At 38.7% G+C, this 18,880-nt stretch overlaps 1 protein-coding gene across 1 annotated transcript in view; it reads left to right on the top strand.

Moving 5' to 3' along the window:
• The first annotated feature begins 1,945 nt into the window (after nucleotides 1-1,945).
• Nucleotides 1,946-18,880, top strand: part of LOC139471641 (focadhesin-like) — a 62,879-nt gene continuing 45,944 nt past the window's right edge. Inside the window, exons 1-5 of the mRNA XM_071254047.1 lie at nucleotides 1,946-2,125; nucleotides 3,918-4,130; nucleotides 9,253-9,340; nucleotides 10,068-10,270; nucleotides 17,268-17,528. Coding sequence (XP_071110148.1) covers nucleotides 2,018-2,125; nucleotides 3,918-4,130; nucleotides 9,253-9,340; nucleotides 10,068-10,270; nucleotides 17,268-17,528 — 873 coding nt within the window. The 5' untranslated portion in view covers nucleotides 1,946-2,017. The remainder of the gene's footprint in view (nucleotides 2,126-3,917; nucleotides 4,131-9,252; nucleotides 9,341-10,067; nucleotides 10,271-17,267; nucleotides 17,529-18,880) is intronic.

Below are 18,880 nucleotides of genomic sequence, written 5' to 3'. Positions count from 1 at the left end.
ATTGGTGAAGTCAAAATGGTTCATGTTTCCCGTTGGAAAGTTAGGGTGCATTCAGGACAAGGTTGGGATCAATGGACCTATTTTGATCGAATTAGACCTGATCATGCTGATGTGCAGAGTAAATACTATCAGTTGCTGTAATATTGGCTGTACATGCCAATGAACAACAAGGAAATTAATTCCATCAATTTGTCTCCAGATGACAGTCTGTGATCTATCTGGTATCTAAAAGCCATGTTACGACATCATTTATCCTTATTTTGTGTAGATAGGTTCATATGAATGGCTGCATTGTCTAAGACTTTGTAATCTTATATAATTAGTTTTGAAAAATACTTGAGGACTGCTTTTAAAGAAAGGTATAAGAAATGATAGCTAGACAGATTTGTCATGAAATGATCTTCTTTAGAGTATCAACAAGGGGCCTGGCATTACCACTGTTCCCGGGGGACGGCTTGAATGGCACATACTTACGTCAGAAAAAAGAGTTAAATATGTCTGGTTCACACTTGAGACTCGGAAAAAAATATTCATCAGACTTTTAATGAAATGTGGAAAAGTTTCTCTTTGCTCAAATTAAAGTGTTTGGGAAGACAGATTTTAAATGAAATTCCTCTTCCAAAATGAAATAAAGACATTTATGAAAATAAACATTTTCGTGGACAAGTTTGTTTGGTTTTCCTAACAATGGTAGACTCCTCTTTAGGTAGACTAACATTTAGTCTATGAAATCTTATATTACACAATTTCCTTCTTGACTCTAAAAAAAAATTATAAAAATTTCCCTATGCTATTTCACAAGAGCTGGCAAGACTTGCTTTTGTATGCGTTTCTAGATTGTTTTTTGTTTCATAAAGCCAAAAATAGATATTTCACAGTCATGGTGCAGGACTACCTTTTTGGGGTGCCTGCCCCCTAATTTAGTGTGTGATACTAATAGCATCAAATATAGTGTATCGTAGTCGTAGATTATACCTGGTTACTGCTAGCAATTGTTAGGAGTGAGTAAGTTTTGCTTTAAGTAGCACCACTTTGAAAAGTATTTCAGCCAATCACAGCATGTGAGGGAAGGATTAGTCCCACATTGGTGCATGCCATTTGAACCCATGACTGACTAATTCTGAGTACCATGCCAAGAAATAAATATTATCTGTTCGTGTCAATTAATAGTGTTGATTGACCTTGACATCATCTCTGCCCTTTATATGAGTGATGGGAGGCACGGGTGGTCGATGCAATTTGCTCTGCAGAGTTGTGTCCCTTGGGCACGCCAGAAACATATGATTGTGTGTTCGAATATCGGTTCATCCCGATATTGTTTCTAGGTTTGTCAGCACCATACTCGTGCTCGTAGGTGTCACCGAAGTGGTACATGTCTGAGACCTGCATCACTTGGAGCTTTCCTCCCTTTGCCATGATATAACTGAAATACTGTTAAAAGCGGTATAAACACAACTCAGTCACAATTATATGAGGGATGAGTATACATTTTATTCCAAAACAACGGTTGTCAGACAAGGATAGTGCACAGCAACTTGAGCAACTTATAGCACTTGAGGTGAAGTGAAAGATTATTGCACTTCTATGGCAACGTGCATGCACATGTGTGTGTGGCTGCTTGTACTAGACCGGACTGATGACGATTTATAGTGCTATCCTACTGAGGTACCATGCCACAGTTGTACATGAATACCCTACTCAGACACAGTATGCTTACTTCAAACTAACCCGTCCTTGTTTTAGCCCCTTAATGCCGAGAGCCAGACAGGGTAACAACAAGTACCATCTTTTAACGTCTTTTAGTATGACGCGTCCAGGGATTGAACCCCGTTTTTGTTTTTTCTTATTGATTTGATTTTGTTACATCAGTTATTGTAATAGATAATACTATCGCATTTGTCTAACATATGTCTCTGTTTTGCTATTTTCCAGAATCAGACAAATATCCATCAGAGTTATCTCCCCCTTTCTGAAGTTTGTATTCCTTGAGCCTCAGCAGACGGCTCAGTATCAGCCAATGAGAAATGGCCTACAGAGAGCACTCATTGATGTCTGCTTTGATACAACAGACAGTGGAGCCAAACAAGTGGTTTCATTTTTGGCATCAATTCTTCATTGCTTCCAGGTACCGGTAATAAGTTCATGTGGTGTATCTGCAAGTTCGAGATTTGGATAGATTTTAATGAGATATTAGCTGCTTGATGCAAATGCCAGACTGCTGTTACGATTCCACTATTTGTTTCCAAGTGTTTATCTGTCTCCTAAATGTGCTAATAGTTTCCTAGTTTCGGTTTGGGAAAACTATTGTGACATGTGTTACCATGGCCAGGTCCAAATATGGCTGGTAGTAAACAAAACAGTAAGTCTACATGAGAAAGTTATTGACTCAAAAACACATATATAGAAGTATATATATATATATATAATATATGGAAATTGAGGGTGCAGACAAATACTTTCACTTTGAAATTCAGTAAACTACGTTTATTATGAACACGTTTATATCGCACTGACGGATATAACAAACTGATTTTGGTCACTTTCATTTACTGTATATATACTGTATATATGCTTATAACAAACTATGGTTATAACAAACTGTTAGTGGTGCCTTTGAGTTCAATATAACCATAGTTTGCTGTATGTTTCTTGTTCCTTTTATTATTATATCAGATCTCTGATAGGAAGTTAAAAAGAGGATGTTTCATGTGTCAAGGGAAATATCATGGTGGCGTAGCGACAAGTGAAAATATCTCCTTTTCCCCCGTCATGTGATGAGAGAAACATGATATTTCACTCTACACATGGAATATCCTATTTATTATATACTTTTTGTGAAGTTGTTGACCCAAAAATTAAATTATTTCATTACAAATGTAACCCCTTGAGACGTAAATTCTCCCTACCTTACACACAAGGACATTTCAGCACCCCTTGTACTTGTGACTTCAAAAGTAGTTGCAGCATCTTAAAAAATATATACAAAAGTAACAAAAAATATATTTAGGGTCACCAAAAATTTTTTATCATACGTTGGGATATGATTATATACAAAGTCAACTTCAACAAAAAATATTCCTGAAATCCACGAGACTGTAGCTCGAAGCGAAAGAATACTCACGGGTCAAGTAACGGAAATGGAGCTTTGCAAAACAAACAGTCTCGATTGATGAGTTAAATGAGAGATTTTCAGTTGATAATGAAACATTTTCCAGAAAATAACAAATGACAAGAACTGATATTAACTCCATAAATGACCATCTATCATTATTTTGCTTTGTCAGTGTGGAACTAACATAAAAAGGAAGTCAACAGTTTATTAACGGACTTGACACTTACAATAAAGGGAGACAAATTGCGGGACAGTAACTCTTGTATGAAGATAGTTGCGTCAAAGTGTTATGTTCACAGCAGTGAAATATCTTGTGTAATATTCACTGGAATGAAAATATAACTTTTCTCAACTTCAGAAAACTCACTCTTCTTTCTCACTAAAGTATATAATAAACTTTAATATCTCATTGCTAATATGTCAGCCATATAGCAACTTAAAGTCCACTTAATGTGAATATTTGAAGTCTTATTGATCAGGGCTATTTGGCTCGTGAAAATCCAGGAATCAATGCTTCTCCTATTAGGTATCGGGTGGTCAGACTTTTGTCATCCTATTCCAATTGCACAGATTAATGCTCATGATATCAATTACAGGATTGTCTGCACTAGACTCAATTATTTACAGACCGCTGCCGTATAGCTGGAATATTTATGCAGTGTTACATAAAAAACAAAAATTCAAGCTTCAGTTTTTAGTTAATTGTATGTACTTTTCATGAGAGAAGCTACTATTGTTGGAAGGTGGTGCTTGCGTCTCTTGCAGCTGAAAGCCATGTGTATACCATCTCACCTCCTCTCATCAGATGCAGACCTTTGATCAACTGGCCTACCTGACAGTGTTCCTCCTGGACATTCTGAGGACCGCCACCAGACTGACCTGGTCACCCACGGAGATGTCCACCCTGGCAGGGCTGGTGTCCTGCTGTCTGGGCACCCTACAGCCATGCTGGACAATGGGCACTGACAGTACCAGGCTAGAGAAGGCATTGCTGCTCTGTGTAGAAAAACACCCCCAGGTAACACACTAATGGAAGTTGTTATGTGTCGATTCCCAAATTGAAACAGTATGTTAACCCAGAAATCTGTATGTAAAAGAACTTAGTGTCAAACCAACAATAACCAACAAGTGGTATACAATCAACAAATGTTTTACAAAATTGACTAGGTTTACAAATCAACATAAAGTACTGCGCAGCAATTACAATGGCAGTACACAATAGAGCGGGTAGTACAATATTCAATGACAGTATACAATATGATGGCTGGGGTTAGTATCAAATACAAAAATACAGTGGTGATAGCATAAGCCAGTGATTATAATATATATACACCAAGCGGCGACAGAGGTCAAGCTTCCTTGATGGGATAGGCAGAGAATCAGGGATGATGAGCGATCCTCACATGAAAGCCATCACTTTCCGCGGTATACTGGACCGGAAGTGTACACACCACACTCGGATCTAAACATAGAAACCCGACTGATCACTGTCCAAACACAATGCAATGAGCGTCTACCGAACCTAAACAGAAACAGTGTTACACAGTTGCAATCTTTATTCCACAATAAAATACACTACCATATATCAGGGTTTTGTTGTGTGGTCAAACCCGACATTTGCTCTTTTTATGATTGTTATGATACAGCATTTAGGCACTGTTATGTGAATGTTATATTTTCAACTTTAGGATTTATGAAACTCATCAGATATTTGTCCAAATGTCATAATTTCAACTTCATTAACTGTTCAATTTCCATGGCAAACATGTTGCAAGACCTCTGTAGAGAGTTAGGAATGAGTTTTGATCTGACATCGTTCAATAATGATCACATAGCTAATTTGAAAATGGAAATGAAAAAGACAAGTGAAACTGCCTCATCTGTTACACAGTTAGATCTATGCATAATGATTCCGAGTGACAATTAACTATCCACAAGACTGTATGGCAAGAACAATGACCTAGACTTCCCAATAGCCAACTTTACTTTATGCTGAGCGTTATTCCAGCTGCTCCTGGCTTTGGTGTCTACATTTTTCCACTTTTGAGGTACAAAGATTTCAAAGAGTGTTGTTGAACTCTTGCTCAAGAGGTGTTTTATCGGGATGAAAACATTCAAGTCCTTCATTAAGTAAAGCTTTAAAAAAGTTTAAGGTAGACATGTGGAGAAATTTGATGCATCAGTGACCAAAATGATGTCCAGTGCAATTCGTATGTCCCTGTGTATGTTTAGGTGACCACTTGGCTTGCCGTTGCATGTGTTTGTGATGGGTGTCCCCAGGGGGCAGGATACGGTGACCTTATTATGAACATCTGATATCATTGCTATTTGATAATGATCATAGTTGGAATCGTAGAATGGACTCAGCTACTTGGCAGAAATTTCTCATGATTATTGAAAGTGTTTTGTCGCTTTTATTTATGTGACAAATGTAATGGGAAGTTCTTCGAAGTGGAAATTGTTTTTCTGGTCAGTTTCTGCAATTGATGGACATTTCACTTGTAAAAACTAAACTGTAGAATAAAAGCATTCAATTCAGTCTTGTTTCTGTAACATGGAATCCAAGCAACATACAATGGATGGGGTTTTCAGGACGGGCAGATTCATTAGGCATTGACTAGACTTCACATGTAGTTTCCAGAAATTTGATTTTTACTGAAAGCATCTTTCTTCCTCATACATGGGGCATGGGTGGCCCAGTCGTCTAAGGCGGCAGAAATCTATCATTGTTCCTGGTTCGCCCAATTATGTTTCTAGGTTTGTCAGCACCACACACATGCTCGTGGGTTTCACCAAAGTGGTAAACATCTGAGACCTGCATCACTTGGGATTTCCTCCCACATTAAGCTGACACGGGGTGATTTAACTGGAATACTGTTAAAAGTGGCGTTAACCCCAACTCACTCACTCACTCTTCCTTATACTGAAGGTGCTTCGTGGTGAGCTTCAGTGCCTTTTGTCTATATTTTTGCAAGATTACAAACACAAAATCTGATATGTGATAACAACTTGGGAAAAACTTTTTTTTTCCAAATTCAACATCAATATGGTTCTGAACAAGCCATTTCTATTTATCATTACAAATACAAGCATCAGCGTAAGCATTTTGTTAGATTGATTCATCTGATGACATGTTACATAAACATAATACCATTTCACTTCATTACATTTTGAGTTAAATTTTGTTTCTTTTTCAAGTTATTCATTTTGTTCTTATTCTTAAAATTGTTATTTTGTTGATGATATGAAGTTGAAGATGTGATGGACAGAATTTTTGTCAGCAATAATAAATTAGCTGATTTTTTTCAATTTTTTATCAATCTGTGTTTAATCACAATGGAATTCATGCATTTAGAACATGTCAATGAATATCTCTTTTATTTTTTAAATGTATTTAAACTAATACTAAACATGTGAGAACGGAAGTAAAAATTATATAGAATTGCATCTTGGATGAATGTGAAGATATACAATACATACACCATGTCCCTAGGGAGTTCAACTGTGTGCACAGCCATGTCCTCCAGCCTTATGCAATTTAATCTAAATTTCAAGTCCCGAGTCTCCAGTTTGGACATACTTGAAGTGTTAGGAAGTCAACACCCTGGCCACAACACAAATAAAGTCTCCTATTTCCCTGTGTTGAGCACCCAAGGGCACAGACAGATGAAAACGTGCACATTTTGTTGAAAGGCGTTGAAGGCGCCAGCGGAACTGACATGACCCTTGGTGGATAATGGTTCACACTTTGTTGATGTGAGGAATTAGATTTGCACAGACCCAACATAATGTGTTCAGTCATGTCAGATTGGGATTATACATGTTATGACTAAATCTAGTAATTGTTTGATTTTCTGTGTATCTAAGTTTGAAAAGTAAAAAAGTCTAAATTATACAGATGGTAGATCACTCATGGCGGTATGCCAGATAACATGTTGTTCCCCAGATGGTGGTTACAGTGAGATTATTCTGTGATGTGTGGCTGTGTGGGCACTTGTGACACAAGTGCATTAATAACAGGGAAAAGTGGCATATAATGACCTATTTGTGAAAATATGTGAAAGAGTAATTATTTATTAAAATATGATGATCTCTGGATCCTGTTATCAGGCTCTTTGATGATCTCTGGATCCTGTTATCAGGCACTCTGATGATCTCTGGGTCCTGTTATCAGGCACTATGTTGACTTTGGGTCCTGTTATCAGGTACTATGATGATCTCTGGGTCCTGTTATCAGGCACTATGTTGACTTTGGGTCCTGTTATCAGGTACTATGATGATCTCTGGGTCCTGTTATCAGGCACTTTGATGATCTCTGAATCCTGTTATCAGGCACTATGATGATCTCTGAATCCTGTTTTCAGGCACTTTGATGATCTCTGAATCCTGTTATCAGGCACTTTGATGATCTCTGAATCCTGTTATCAGGCACTATGATGATCTCTGGGTCCTGTTATCAGGCACTTTGATGATCTTTGGGATCCTGTTATCAGGCACTTTGATGATCTCTGAATCCTGTTATCAGGCACTTTGATGATCTCTGAATCCTGTTATCAGGCACTATGTTGACTTTGGGTCCTGTTATCAGGCACTTTGATGATCTCTGAATCCTGTTATCAGGCACTTTGATGATCTCTGGATCCTGTTATCAGGCACTTTGATGATCTCTGGATCCTGTTATCAGGCACTATGTTGACTTTGGATCCTGTTATCAGGCACTTTGATGATCTCTGAATCCTGTTATCAGGCACTTTGATGATCTCTGAATCCTGTTTTCAGGCACTTTGATGATCTCTGGATCCTGTTATCAGGCACTTTGATGATCTCTGAATCCTGTTATCAGGCACTTTGATGATCTCTGGATCCTGTTATCAGGCACTATGTTGACTTTGGGTCCTGTTATCAGGCACTATGATGATCTCTGAATCCTGTTATCAGGCACTTTGATGATCTCTGGATCCTGTTATCAGGCTCTATGATCGGTCCACGACCCATGGACAATTTGCTCTTTATGAGGAATAAAAAAAGACTAAATGAATGTATCGAATTATGAATTGTATTTGAAAAAAGGTACGTTGGAAAACAGATGTTGTCATTACCTGCTGATCTTGTGAGTCATCATGCCCTAGCTGCCTCGGTGGATGCTCACTCCATTTACCGCTGGTTTGACAGAGCAAGTTATACATGACGCAAACCACACCTTGCGAATACGCCATGAACTCATTTAATTCATTTTAACTGCTACCAGTCTGTTGAGATTGGCATTCTTGTCAGACAAAGGTGAACTTGGGGACCCTTCAAATATGTGAAATCAGTTGTATGTTCCCAATAACCAGAGCCGAGACTAATTTCAGGCTGTTGACAGTTCTTGCCTAAACTCGGATCAAGAGGGGCACACAAATTGGGTAATAATGAGACAGTTAAGCTTGTCCTTGATTCTGTTTGTTGGCTGAGGCTTCCACTGTGCGTGTTGAGATCTGAATCGTATCAAGTGCATGGACAGATAACTTTATATTGTGTGAGACAAAAGTCTCCCCAGACATGTTACCTGATGGTGAATTCATCCAATAAGTTAGGTCTGTTGTACCATGACCTTATGACCAAGCCAGATCTATAGAGATATAGATCTACAACTCCACAGTATACAGCAATAAGATGTTGAGTGTGGTTTACTTATGCATTATGTACAGATCTTTAAATAGAACTGGTACTTTTGTTCCTTTGTTTTTTAACGCCACACTCAGCAATATTCAAACTATACGAAGGCAGTCTGTAAATAAATCAATTCTGGACCAGACAATCCAGTGATTAACATCATGAGCATCGATCAACACAATTGGGATACGATGACATGTATCAACCAAGTCAGTGAGTCTGACCACCCAATCCCTTTAGTTTGCCTCTTACGACAAGCATAGTCGCCTTTTACGGCAAGCATGGGTTGCTGAAGATCTATTTTACCCCAGATCTTCTTGGGTCAGAACAGGTACTATTTGGGAGCCCATGGTCTTGAACTTAGCGGGAATATTGCTGAATGTGGCTAAACAACAAAGAAACAAACAAACAATTTGACATGTTAGAAATGGAAAAATCATATTGTCACTGATCGCAATGTCACTGTGAGACTGCTGTGATTTCAGGCTGTGTGTTGTGAGAAGAACATTGCTGCCTTGAGTGAGCTGCTGCTGTCTGTTGCCTCAACACGGTGCCTATGTCTCCTGCAGATTGGTAATGTCCATGTGTATACCTTGAACTAGCTGTCAATCGCTACCGTATATGATGTTAATAAGCCGATCTCATAGTTAAGCCGAGGTAATAACTTGGTCCTTGAAATCTGTATTGAAATGTAATGTGTGGTACATAAGCCGGACCACCAACCTAAAGCTACATCTCGTCATGATCTGTCATCGGAAATAAAATAACAACGAATCCATATTGATTAATGCAAGTTAATCCCATCGATACATTATCGGTACCAAAAAGTGTTCATTGTACAACACAAATCTGGACTCATATTTGTAATCTATTTTATCAAAAAAAATTAATTCAATAATATTTGAGTGTTTTTGTGTGTTTGTGTGAGTGTGTGTGTGAGTTTGTGTATCTCCATGTGTGCATCTGTGTGTGTTTGAGTGCATGTCTCTGTGTTTTTGTGTGTGTGTTTGTGTGTGTTTGTGTGTGTGTGTGTTTGTCTGTGTGCATATGTGTGTGTTTGTGTGCATGTCTCTGTGTTTTTGTGTGTTTGTGTGTGTGTTTTTGTGTGTTTGTGTGTGTGTGTTTGTCTGTGTGTGTGAGTGTGTGTCCCTGTGTGTGTGTCTCTGTGAGTGAATGTGGGAGAGGCAACACATTGATCTGTTTATACATACAGAAAATGGTTTCAAGATTACAAATGTGTTAATACCCAACATTCTTTCCAAAGTTTCTTAACTGTTGCGTAACTAATGATTTATTTCAGTCAATCTCTTGCTGACCAGACTTGACCAGTGTCCGTCGGCCTTGGCAGCCATGTTGGTCCAGCCTCTCCTTCAGATCCTGTCAACGCCCACTTCTGTGGAAGCAATGTCCACTTGTCGCAAACAGGTCATGGTAGCTGCTGCCGATGACCTCACTACCATTGAACAGATCATCAAAAACTTTGTGAAGGACAAGTCTCGAGAGGCAAGTGCATTCCTTTACCATTCATTTGCGAACAATGATTTGCTCTGTCAAAAGTAATGGCTGACATTTATTAGGGCTGATACACAGTCAGTTGTTAGTGGCAAGCATTCAGATAGGAGAAAATGGCTTTTTCGTCTTATCTCAACTTGCACAGGAGTCAAGACTCTGAACAAGCACAGTGTTTAATATGTTTGTGTTTTTACACAAAGAAATCATGAATTGTCTTGTGTTTGTTAGGAAAACATGGCAAAATTTTATACTTTTATACTATTTTTGCTTAATTTGCCCAAAACAGTAAAACGCTTGGGTGATTATGAGTAATATAGGAAGTTTAATGATAAAATGAAGCTTTGCACTCAAGTCTGTAGACAAGATAAAACAAAACAGTAAGATGTAATAAAACACAATTAATAAAGTATAATACTGCTGCAAGGTATTTTAAGTTTAGTCAGTGCTGTTAAGATTTTGATATTTCAAGGGAGAAATTCATGGGCTTTCAAGTTTGAAAATAATTTGTTAAATCACATCCAAAAATATCAGAAGTGTTTATTTTATTTTGTTCACATACTGACCAGGATGTTTCATAATTTAAACTATAAACCAAGAAATGAATTGGTCCAACCTGTAAATTCCAACATGTGACAACATCAGCATTGGCACCATTATGTTACAGCTAAACTATGACTTTGAGGGGTTGAAAATACTTTATAGTGAAACAATACATTAGTTGCATTATCAAATACATTGATGACAGCGATCAAGAGAAAGACCATGTGCAGCATGCAGACAACTGAAGTCATGACATGTAAGATTGAACACCCCTTTCATCGGTTGCCCCAGTGGGAAAACAGTGGGTTTCTAAACTTAACATCATGTGATTCTATCATGTCATGGAATTTTATGTGAAAAAACACTGGAAGTAAAGATGTGTTGAAAATCTGAAATTATGTTACCATATTCGACATAATAAGCGCCCAGGGTGCTCTCAAAATTAGAAATAGGGGGCTCTTATTAGAATATTATTTTGGTGAAAAAAAAAAGATGGTATATTTCGTGGTTTATGTTGACAGCCTGAAGTGTTTATATACGACAGATATATTTTTTGCAGAACTTAATGTCCCATAATTAAGGGTGCATATAGCACACATATTACATTGATCAATTGTGATCATTGTGATACATTAATCAATCGAAAGGGGTGCTATTTGGGATTGTTAACTAGCCAATTGTTTAGCAAATATCGCCGTGGGCGCTTATTAGAGCGGGGCGCTAATTACGTCGAATACGGTATAGCTATACAGGATTTCTGGCAATGATGTAACAGAGGTTGTATTCTAGAGGTAGTATACTATTGTTTTGATATTAGATGTATTAAAAGCCTTTCATACAATTCAACTGTAAAATGTAGGTCTTACAATTCAAATATGAAGCCTCCAAGCAGGTCTCACAATCTAAATGTGAAACCTTTCAGCATGTCTAACTTGAAGATGGTACCGCTCACAAGGTTACTATGTGATAGCAAGAAACCTACAATACTATAGCCGAAAGTGGCAGTAGGTTTATAATACAAGGCCTTATACGACCACAGATATAGTTGCCTCTTTTTAAGTCACAGCACAAAAGCCTGCAGCAGTAGTTTCTATGAGCCTACATGTTAAAATAAATTCTAGTTCCAGGTTGGAAATACATATAAATTATAAGACAAATGTCAACAAAGTTTTTTTTCCTGCACTTTGCTGTTATTTTTCAGTGAATATAACATTGATGAACAAGTTTTTGTTAACCCCATTCTTCACCCATGACAGATTTATGAGCTGGAGAGTCTCATTGAGAGATGTATAGTGTTGTGGGAGGACAGTGATAGGAGTAAGAATCTACATACTGTCAGTGGGAGCTGCACTTTGGGCAGATCTTTATGTATACATACATATCTGTGGGTTGATTCATCCTAGCAATCATGTAACAGAGTGAGGGAAATTACACAGGAATGGGGTCTTCTACCGAGGCTTGGGGCTGAATGTGGAGATGTATGATGTTCAGTGTCAGTGGAAGGCCTTGCATCATGGAGATTTGTGTTGCACATCCATGATATGTCATCCGTTACATGGAAATCTCCTGAGTTGTATCATGCACAGAGAGACTATCTAAGCGTGTTCTACTTTGTCCTGACATGCATTATGGGAATACAAATCAGAATGTCCTTGAAAAGGCAATTGTGGCCTCATGGGATCTGTATGTCCTTGAAAGGCCAATTGTGGCCATGTGGGATCAGTATGTCCTTGAAAGAGCAATTGTGGCCTCATGGGATCTGTATGTCCTTGAAAGAGCAATTGTGGCCTCATGGGATCTGTATGTCCTTAAGAGGCCCATTGTGACCATATGGGAACAGTACGTCCTTGAAAGAGCAATTGTGGCCTCGTGGGATCAGTATGTCCTTGAAAGAGCAATTGTGGCCTTGTGGGATCACCATGTCCTTGAAAGGACAATTGTGTCATTGTAGGATACTGTGTGCAAAACTAAATATCCACGGAATGCATGGTTCACAAACCAACCTTCCATGTTGCAAGTGCCTTGAGATCTGTAAAGTGATGTTTCCTGGGATTGTTTGGTCCTCTTTAGCAACTCTGTGTGGACACTTTAAATGTTAATAGGGTGAATTTTCCTTATCCGAATATCCTATTCAAGAAATGTGCATTGAAAATCTCAAAGAAGAGTTGCCTGAGCTTTTTTCCTACATGTTCCAATCTTTATCTCAGAATCTGTAGTTTAAGTCCCACCTTCCCTACAGAGAGATGTCCCGACTGTACTTACGTCTCCCAATATAAATGATGAAGGTCATTGGTAGCTGGCTTTGTTGTCTAGCTGCAGTAATTGGGTGATCAGAGTTATGTGATCAAGTGTCGGGATCTTTTGAGGGTTCAAATTCAAATTTCACCATGAACCTTGGTTTGTCTCCATGTCTGTGCTTTCAGCAAAGGAGTATATACTATTAAATAAAGTTCAGGACCACCTGATTCTTTCACTGTAATGGTGGTGGAGTAGCCTAGTGGTTAAAGCATTCGCTCGTCACGTCGAAGACCCGGGTTTGATTCCCCACAGGGGTACAATGTGTGAAGCCCATTTCTGGTGTCCCCCACTAGGATATTGCTGGAATATTGCAAAAAGTGGCGTAAAACTATACTCACTCACTCACTCATATCACTATAGTTAATCTGTTAAATTCTTTTTGTTTGTCATGACAGATTACCTATAGTAAAATGATAGAATCGGGTAGTTATAGTATTATGATAGAATCGGGTGATTTATACTTTTTTTTAGTAGCATATGAGACTTACGTCACTATGGGCTTTTTGCCAGACTTCCACACCATGGTATAGCGGAAATACTGATCAATGCTGTATATCCCAACTACCCGAGCAATAATTCACACTATCCTTGGGTCTAAAGGGAATGTTTTATGTATTTACTTTCACGTTGTGTCAGTTCAATGAACTGAGAACCAGAACACTGTGAGGGCCAAGCTGTATGAATGTCGGAGCACCATTCTTTGTCAGTCAGGAAGATCACGACATTGCAACACAATTGTAAGAATAGATCGAAATTGTTTCTCTTAAGATTTTTTCTTCATGAAATATTTTTTACCAAGGCATTGAGCATGCATATCCATAGAAGTCAGACCCTGTCAGACAATTGGTTATTTTCGAGAGGGATCAATAGCTTGATTGTGCCATGTACAGAGACCAGGTCTGGGCAGTACACTTGTGTTTTTTACATGTCAGTCAGTAAAAGTGAAGGTAATTGTTAGAGTGTCTGTAATTTCTCCCTCTTACTCCTGCTATGACAGTCTGCAGTAAACATGTTACCTACTTCAGTTATTATGGAGTCCAGCCCTTGTTCCTGGGTCTCTTATATCAATCTCTCATGCGAGCCCGTTGGCATCATTTTATAGTCATGTTTTTCAAAAAACGATTCTCAAATGGATGAGCTTAAAATGAAAACCTTTTAAACAAATGGATGGTGAAAAGTTTAAATCCAAATTGCAAATTATTTATGAAATGGCTAAATCATTTGTCGAGTCATCTCTACTATTTGAATATATGACTACATTGTGATGATGGCTTGTTTTAGAGATTGTCATCTTTACCTCAGGTTGGATCTATGGCAAGAGGACATGTGAAAATACCATTTTTTGTTTGATCAAATTTTATGCTTTTTATTGATATAAAAAATGTAGTTAACAATCAGGGCATATAGAAATTCTCCTAAAAGGGTTTATCAATGAGCCTTGAAGAGTATTTGATCAGCCATCAGCTGCCAAACAAGTACAGTCTACAAGTCTCATCTGAACAAACTTGACTGTCCTAATATAATATGACATCAGTTCCCAAGTTCAGGAAGCATTCTGTACTGTACTTGATTTGGCTTGACCGAATTCATCAGGTGAAAGTAAGTCAGCTACCACCGTGTGAGTGAGCAGGTATGGTTTTACACTGCTTGTAGCCATAGTCCTGCAATATAACAGTAGGGGGACACCAGCTTCACACGTATCCATGTTAGGAGGACGGTCGGGTAGCCTGGTGTTAAAGCGTTGGCTCGACACGCCGAAGACCCAGGTTCGATTACCGACATTGGTACAATGTGTGAAGCCCATTTCTGGTGTCCCCCGTCGTGATATTGCTGGAATATTGCTAAAAGCAGTGTAAAACCAAACTCACTCACTCACTCCATGTTAGGGATTGAACCCGTGTCTTCAGTGTGACGAGCAATTGCTTTAACGACTGGACTACCCTACACCCATACCGATGACGCCAATAAAACTGATGACATTACTGTATTCCCTGTATTATAAGCTCTCCATTGAGATCCAACTCCTGACCATTCTGTAAGTAATCTCTATGAGAGCCTGGTACTAAGCCTGAATATTTACAGTGATAATCCAAACATTCTTGCATGTTACACATCTTTTTACAGTAAACATAGCAGTGTAGAAAGGGTATGTAACTGTATGATACTATTATCGAAAACATTTCATGAACATTTGAACAACTTCTGTTCTCTTCCGCTCGATCCCTGAAAACAAATTTAACTTGTGTATGGTTTTAATAAACACACACCTTTGAGCCAATGAGCCTTGGGCACTTATTACAGCAAATACAATATACTCTTTGATGATGTGATAAAAAACACACATTAATTTGTTCTTTGAGATAATGAATAGATCTTACCTTATCATCCAAACTTGCATCTAATGTGGAAAGCTAATGAGAAAGTTAGATGGCTTGAGCCCTGGGCAGATAGTAAAAATTGAAATTAAATTAGAAAATGTTACTTTACCTTTTGTAACGATCAGTTCTTGACCTTTGTGCCATGTGCTACATTCATCACAGTTTGAAATCCCTTCGAACACGCAGTGGGGTTGTATTCACTGAGATTTAAATTCATCATTATGGATGTTTGTGCAGGGAATTCATGTTTGCAGTACTAATGCAATAGTCCCAACTACACACACTACCTTGCGGACGTCTGTGATTGACAAATGTAGTTATAGAAACCTTGGAAATTGTGTTGATGTGAAGTTGAATTATTGATAGTTGACATCAATAGATGCTTGACAATCAATAGTTTTGATAAAAGGAATGAGATAAAAATATTAAATAATTCCCACCCCTAGTTGATACTTGTACAATTGTCCTTGAACATGTTCATAAGTTAAAAATCTACACCAGACTACAGTAAGAGCTAAATTCCTCTTGTCTATGTTCCCGGGCAATTTCCTGAAGATTGAGAACCGAGGACAAGTTCCGCTTGTTAGGTGCTCATTGTGTGAAGATAAGGATACTTCATCTAACTGTCGCAATACTGCTGCAGAAGTGGTTCAGCTATATCAATAGTGCTTTTAACTATCACTGTTTCAATAGTCAAGATGACCCCACTAGACACCCCTATCACTATTACAACAGTCAAGATGCCCCCACTAGTCACCCCTATCACTATTACAACAGTCAAGATGACCCCAATAGTCACAACTATCACTATTACAACAGTCAAGATGCCCCCAATAGTCACACCTATCACTATTACAACAGTCAAGATGCCCCCAATAGTCACAACTATCACTATTACAACAGTCAAGATGCCCCCACTAGTCACAACTATCACTATTACAACAGTCAAGATGCCCCCAATAGTCACCCCTATCACTATTACAACAGTCAAGATGCCCCCACTAGTCACACCTATCACTATTACAACAGTCAAGATGCCCCCACTAGTCACACCTATCACTATTACAACAGTCAAGATGCCCCCACTAGTCACCCCTATCACTATTACAACAGTCAAGATGCCCCCACTAGTCACCCCTATCACTATTACAACAGTCAAGATGCCCCCACTAGTCACCCCTATCACTATTACAACAGTCAAGATGCCCCCACTAGTCACCCCTATCACTATTTCAACAGTCAAGATGCCCCCACTAGTCACACCTATCACTATTACAACAGTCAAGATGCCCCCACTAGTCACCCCTATCACTATTACAACAGTCAAGATGCCCCCACTAGTCACACCTATCACTATTACAACAGTCAAGATGCCCCCACTAATCACCACTATTCAAGATTACACTAATCAAGATTATCCCAATAGTCACCACTATCACTGTAGTGATGTAATTGGCCTCCCAGCATGCTGATTTTGAAGGACATACACCACAGTTTATTTTCATTTGATGTCAAGTCTATCATGTTTGGAAGTTGATCTTGATTGTGTAAGGTAAATGTGTTCTGAATAGATAAAAACGAATGTGTATCTTCAATTCGATATTATTATTTTATGAAAAGGAAGGTGAAATTCCAAACAGATTTTGTTAATATCAGTATTGTTTCATGTTGATACATTTCTCAAATATATTGCTAGTCTGTCAGGATATCACTTATAACCGGACTTAGGACTAAGATTGTCATGTCTGTTATCGCCAATACCACCATTGTAGGAGAGTGTCGTCTTGCCTAGTGCCACCCCCGACGGCTACACGAACCAGATGTATGTGTCCCTTGCCTGGACCTTCGGCCGGAGTGAGACCACTGCTGGTGTCTGGCTAGAGAGTGTCTCTTCCAACATCACCAGATTCAAAATGGTGCCGCTGAACGTCACCAACATGGCCGCTGCCCTCTTCGTTGTCTCATCCTCCAAGAAGCTGTCTGAACAGGCTCTGGCAACAATGGTGGAGATTGCCAAGCATGATTACTCACAGGTAGACATTTTGTACACTGTACTGTGGTATAGAAAGGTCACCAGCAACAATGCCTGACATGATTCAACTAACATAAGGATTATGTGTTACTATTTGTTTGTTTGTTTATTTTTTAACGCCGCACGCAATATTCCAACTATATGACAGCAGTCTGAAAGTAATCAAATCTGGACCAGACAATCCAGTGATTGACATCATGAGTGTCGATCTATGTAATTGAGATACAATGACATGCATTGACCAAGTCAGCGAGTCAGACCACCCGATCCCGTTAGTCGCCTCTTACGACAAGCATAGTTGCCTATGTGTCACAATAGTCTGATGGTGCAGATCATTGATCATGCGTTCAAGCACTGCTTTGTCAGACCATAGTAGGTATTTACAGGTGACTGTGATACAGCTGCAATATACAACAGCATTCACGCACTCACTAAACAACATTTGTATTTAGAAGTGCATTAACATTTTCATGTTTGGCAAAGGGGAAAGTTTAAAAAGAAGATTTATCTCACAATGTTCCATATAAAAGAATAAATGTAGAATCTTACTCAAGTGTCTTTTGATATCAAATCAACACGAATCAATAAAGTTTAAAACTTTTGAAGTTTGCCTGTTATGGAGTTACCTTTTATTCAGTGTTGATTTGGGTTAATGATCTCATTTGACTGTAATGTCAGGGTAACAGATGACATCACAATGGTCTGCAGAGTATTTTGATACAATTTCATTGAAACGATATCTTGGATGATTTCACCCAAGTGATATCTGCTCCTGAGTAGGGAGTTTTGGATGCTAAATACCTTTATACAGGACTGAGTTGTGGACTGTTTGGCTGCAGTAGTGGTAACAGTGGTGACGCCAATCTGTGACTGGTTCTGCACATAAAAGTTATCATTGGTGTCCCCTGCTTGAATATTGCTAAAGTGGCATAACATCTCCTTCATTCAATGGATTGGACATTCTTTTCCATCTTTAACTGAATCATGTGAGAAAGCTTAATTTATTGTTAGGTTCTGATGCATAATTCACATGACAGAGGTAGACCGCCTCCGTGGTCTAATTGTAGAGCGTCTGCCTGGAGAGCGGAAGGTCTGGGGTTCAATCCCCATCTGCGTCATTCCAAAAGTCGTTAAAAGATGGAACTTGTTGGTATTCTGTCTGGCACTCGGCATATACTGTGTCTGAGTGGGATATTCATGTTAATCTGTGGCATGGTATCTCAGTGGGTAGCACTAAAAAATGGTATCAGTCTGAACCAGTACAAGCAGTCTAACACACACACACACATGCATGCATGTTTTTATATAAGTGTAATAATCTTGGACACAACGTTAAACCTCATTTCACCACCT

The sequence above is a fragment of the Haliotis cracherodii genome, unplaced genomic scaffold (assembly GCF_022045235.1).
Source record: "Haliotis cracherodii isolate W230 unplaced genomic scaffold, xgHalCrac1.p SCAF_1, whole genome shotgun sequence".
NCBI classification, from domain to species: Eukaryota; Metazoa; Mollusca; class Gastropoda; order Lepetellida; family Haliotidae; genus Haliotis; species Haliotis cracherodii.
The sequence above is the reverse complement of the archived record's forward strand: the minus strand, read 5'-3'. Positions and strand labels throughout refer to the sequence as shown.